The sequence below is a fragment of the Montipora foliosa genome, chromosome 2 (assembly GCF_036669935.1).
Source record: "Montipora foliosa isolate CH-2021 chromosome 2, ASM3666993v2, whole genome shotgun sequence".
Taxonomy (NCBI): Eukaryota; Metazoa; Cnidaria; class Anthozoa; order Scleractinia; family Acroporidae; genus Montipora; species Montipora foliosa.
The window spans coordinates 1,943,061-1,948,060 of NC_090870.1; the positions used below are offsets into that span (position 1 = coordinate 1,943,061).

The window sequence follows — 5,000 nt, forward strand, 5'->3', positions numbered from 1 at the left end:
GTTCTTTAGTGTGTACTTACATTTCAAAAATTCTGCTCCTTGAACAAATAAAGTAGCTAGCCACAACATTTTCCTCTGAATCTGTTTATTTCATTACTCATTTCAAAGACATACAGCTGTAAAAACAGAGGAATTAAATTCTCAAATTTTTTCCACTGTGAGACGGAACTGCAATTGAAAATTCCCAGCTCTACTGGCGTGATGAACATGATATGACGATACATTAACCTTTTTGATTGGCTGGTTATTCACTTGGTATCAGAACATGATAGAACATTTTCTATAATTGGCCAGTAATTACAAAGTAGTTGCCTGATTGGTTTTACTTTTGCTCTTCATTGGCTAGTCATTACTTCATGAATTCCGTCTGTTTGTGGTTGGCTGAAAGTGATAATCGCTTGTGCTTGGCTCTGTAATTGCTTTCAAATTGGTTTTGGTTTTTCGACAGTCGGTAATAATTGAAAACTGCCTTAATCAAACCTGAGATTTTTGTGCAGATCACTGTCTGACTTGCATGTTCCTCTAAAGGTCTGTGTTGAGATGTGGGAAAATTCTTACAGACATGAAAAAAAAACTTGGGGTGCGTTCCTTTGGGATGATCTGAAAAAGGATCACTGATCCAAGATCACTTGGATCATAGTGCATCAAAGAAACGGAAAAATCCTTTCCCAGAGTAGATTCATCGGTTCCTTTGATGCATCGTGATCCAAGTCATCTTGGATCCGTGATCCTTTTTTGGATCATCCCAAAGGAATGCACCCATAAACACATAAACAGAATCTAATGACCTTGAAGCGTTTAATACTGGCTCAGAGCTGGGGTTTTTAGAGTTTCCTTATTTGGATGTAATGTAGCGCATCCATTTTCCTGCATGTGCAGCTTGGATCTTGATCTTATTTTTGTCCATATTTGGGCATAAAATTGGTGTCCTAAAATCCCCAGCCTTGTTCCAAGGAGAATAGTTGCAAGATACACGCTTCAAGGTTACGTGCTTCTGATATAAACCATTAGAAGCCAGTCACCGGCTCTATACCGCCATCTATGTCGTCAGAAATTTCCCTCTCACTGCCGGTTACTTTGCCTTGGTTTTCACTCAAACCCTGGTTAAGGTTGGGTTACTCCAAACCTTCGTGGGCTACTTTTGCCGAAATTTTTTTTCCCAACCAAATTTAAGTTAATAATTTAAACTCCAATTTTCCAAAACATTGAATTCAAATCTTAAAACACGGGCGAGTTATTGAGAAAACTAGATTTTAGAAAAAGTTAATAAATTAGGTGTTATACATGTAATCTTGTAAGGCGTGAGCTCCCCTTTGTATTGATATATGTTTTGTGGCAGTTTCCTTTAAAACAGCGCTTGTACAAATTTTTTTCTGGAGAGCACCTGCGAAGGTTTGGAGTAACCTTAAAGTGCCTATCACCTCAACACACTTTTCCAATATATTTATTCTCCGAATTCATCCTAAATACATGGTGTTGTTTTTAGAACATTTAGATTGAAATTTCACCCTTTCATTGGCTTTGAAAAACAGGAAAGTGGTCATACCATGATTAATAACCGAGCAAAGAAGGGGAATGGGTTCAAACCGGGTTGACGTCACAAATTAATTTGCATCGCTGTTTTCAAAGAACTATCTCAATGAAAATTAATTTGTGACGTCAACCCGGTATCGAACCCATTCTCCTTCATTGCTCGGTTATGGATCATAGTATGATCACTTTTCCCGTCTTTGAAAGCCAATAATAAAAAGTGAAATTTCAATCAAAAGGTTCTAAAAACAACACGATGTATTTGGGACGATTTCGGAGAATAAATAAAGTGGAAAAGTGTGTTGAGGTGATAGGCACTTTAAAGACAAGAGGGACTACTTTTTACGTTGATTAGCCCAGGTTTCTTCTTCAAAAGTTATTGAAATAAAAGTTATTTATGCAGGGGCATAAACACTTGACCCATTGACACCTGAACCGCCCTGAGTAAAATGATCTGGCGTCAGACAGAGTGAAATAATTCAATTAAGTCCCACTCCTAGGAGTCAATGGGTTAATGAACAAATGAGTGTTAGAGCGGTTTCAATTGAGTGTTGAAAGTGATTAGCGAATTGCTTTGGCTTATGATTACTGCACTCAGTGATGGTTCAAAGTTCTCACACCACTTTTTCAACCAATCAGAGGTGAAACCAAACCCAATTTTGGCTCACGCTTGCACATTTTCCAGTGCTTTGTGTTGGCTATGTGTAATTACTTCGAGTTTTGAATGGTTTACTGGATTCTCTCTGTCCTTTTTGATTGGCCAGAGTAATTAATTTGGTTTTGGTTTTACGACACTCTATTGAAAACTCGCTCTGTACAAGTAATATAAATGTATGTACATATGCATACCAGTTAATGGCCCCTTGAGAAGTGGAAACTATCTGGAGGAGCAATCAATGCTGTAGATGATCTTGTTATCAGTAGTACATTTGACTGTAAGAGTCTCTCTGGTGCATCTTCTATCTTTGCAGGCTATGATGACCTGGGCCAGACTCATGATTTTGGAAAGTCTGGTTATCATTCATCTGTATCTCCATCACAGAGTAAATCTACTCCAGGTATATTATTTTCTTTGACACAGAAGATTATTGTATGCCTTTTCAACTTGCTGTTTATAGCTACCCACTGATGTTGCCCCAGCAACTCTGGAAACTCTTTCCTATGATCTCACCTGTAGGGATGCAAGTGCCCTTCCAGTGCGATCAATTAAAAACTGCTTTGTTTTTATTTTCAGGAGCAACTGTTAGCAGTGCCTCAGATCTCTCAGGAACTTCTTATAAACCACAAGTTGGAAAGGTATGGTAAACCCCATAGGCATGGACTTGCTGTAGTTTGCAGAGGGATAGAGGAACTGGGCAAAAATCTTAGCTTGTTGCAGATTTAGCTTTGGTTTCATTTGTGACACAAGTATAAGCTTTAGCAACATATGCAAAGTCAGTATCCTCTTTTAGGACCATGTAAATTCATGAAGTCCAGTGTGACAGAGTCAATGCCTAGATGTAGATGGTAGACTATCTGAATACCCTATGCTGAGTCATGTCAGTATAGTTTTCATCAACTGCATCTTCCATCGTGGATAACATGCACAGAAATCTTATCCAAATTTCCTGTCTTACACATTGTATATTCACAATCCTTATCATATGGGACTGAGTACATGAAAGGAAAATCCAGGGTATCTGGGACAGAACTGATCAGAAAGACAGTGACTCGGCAGTTTTCTTTTATTTTGCACTTGTCTGTGTGTTTTCTGTTCAATAACTTAGCATTGGATAATGAAATCTGGAACTTCTGGCCCAAAATGTGGTTCCTTATAATTTGCAGTTACAATGCTTGATTTTTATTTAAATTTGATATTTTGCTTTTGTTTCCAGTTTAATGACAACAAGTCTTTTATGAGTGGAACACCTCCACCCCCAGCACTTAATCTTTCCATGACAGGACAGCATGGCCCTCTGGGCAGCTATGCTGCCCCTACAGGACACCCATTCATGTCAATGATGACTCCTGTACAACAGCACCACCCCCCATCCCACTACCACCATCACCACATTGCCCACCATTTGGAAACTGGACAGCCAGTCACATCCCAGAGAGGATCTCAAATGCAAGGACCCAAACAGGGACAGAATAAAGGCCATCAGGTTGGCTTTCAAGGATCACCTTTTTGGTCTGGAACAAATTGAATGAGATGAGAAGCTTAAATGTGATGCATTAACCTCCCACATGATGTGCAGTCAGTGTAATGTGGCCTAGCGTGGTGCTGATCTCTTCCTCCTTTAATTGATGTAAATTGTGCAACAAGTCAACTGAGTCATGTTACTTTCCAAACATTTTAGGGTGTAAATGATGTGTACAGGCCCACTAACCACCAGTATGTAAATGTGTTTTGCAATAATTTAATGTTTTCTTAGGTAGCTTGGCAAACATTTTTCAGATGGAAATCTTTGAAAAATAAACACGAGAAATTCACAATCTGTCTTCGTGTGAAATGTTACTCTTCTACCTGTTACAATTCCTTGCACTAGTACCTTGGAGCAATTCAAATTGTTGCATTGTCAAATCACACCATGTTACGAAGATGTGAGAAATTCTTTACTTCCCTGCCATGCTGTCTTGAATACTTGTCTGTTATTTCAACTTTGCATCGTTACTACAAAAACATTTCTTCATAAGGTCAGATGAGAGATTTGCACAAATAAATTTAAGACACTATTCCTTAAATTGCCATTCCTGTCTGCACATTGGGCACAGCTGTTGATGAAGCTGAGAATTGAGCCACTTGAGAATGCAATGCATATGAAACACGTGTGAACAACGTCCCCAAACTGAAAACAAAAATTTATGCAAATGTTACCAATACCATGTCGGGGTGTTTAGCAAAAGGACTAAACAGTAAATTGGTTCCAATGGGAGACCTACAAAGAAGATGCCATAAGCTAATGAAGAGGGTCATTTCCCCAATCCATGAACTCAGGAAGTAAAATAAGCCTTTCGGTTTTACAACTTTGGAGTGTTTTTATTTATTCATCCATATTTGGGAACTTTGACATGCACCACATAATAATTTGATGTTTAGCCATTGTATAACAGCTTCCAAATTGATATTAAAGGGATAAGGGCCCTAGTACCACTATTGTTCACATACTGATTGGCATTACCTAAAGGACAGTCATCCCCTGGGATTTTGCAATCTGGACAGCAGCCATCAAAGGCCATTCGACAAATGCCACAGTTTTCGTCATTGGCAACCCAACGCCATGTGGCCACTCCAATCCACCTGTTGTAGAACAATGAGCTGTTCACTTGTTATTGAACAAGATAAAGGTTAAAGCAGCTAACACTTGTAACTATTATGTAACCGTTTATTATATACAATGAACTGATATATGAAATGGATCATATATGAACTGCGGATATGGAATCAAGTGAAGCTATGATCCTCGCAGTTATGAACGCAATTTTTGCAA

General features: G+C 38.6%; 2 protein-coding genes across 5 annotated transcripts in view; one reads left to right on the top strand and one right to left on the bottom strand.

Annotated features, from left to right (window-relative positions):
- The window catches only part of LOC137992002 (ubiquitin-associated protein 2-like), a 26,368-nt gene extending 22,361 nt beyond the window's left edge, over nucleotides 1-4,007 (top strand). For all 4 annotated transcript variants that reach the window (XM_068837032.1, XM_068837035.1, XM_068837033.1 and 1 more), the window contains exons 24-26: nucleotides 2,502-2,588; nucleotides 2,765-2,826; nucleotides 3,405-4,007. In XM_068837032.1, coding sequence (XP_068693133.1) covers nucleotides 2,502-2,588; nucleotides 2,765-2,826; nucleotides 3,405-3,716 — 461 coding nt within the window. In that variant the 3' untranslated portion in view covers nucleotides 3,717-4,007. The remainder of the gene's footprint in view (nucleotides 1-2,501; nucleotides 2,589-2,764; nucleotides 2,827-3,404) is intronic.
- Nucleotides 4,008-4,062: 55 nt separating this feature from the next.
- LOC137992005 (nucleotide triphosphate diphosphatase NUDT15-like) overlaps nucleotides 4,063-5,000 on the bottom strand; it is a 10,976-nt gene continuing 10,038 nt past the window's right edge. The window contains exons 3-4 of the mRNA XM_068837039.1: nucleotides 4,692-4,810; nucleotides 4,063-4,358 (exon numbers count right to left, since the gene is read on the bottom strand). Coding sequence (XP_068693140.1) covers nucleotides 4,692-4,810 — 119 coding nt within the window. The 3' untranslated portion in view covers nucleotides 4,063-4,358. The remainder of the gene's footprint in view (nucleotides 4,359-4,691; nucleotides 4,811-5,000) is intronic.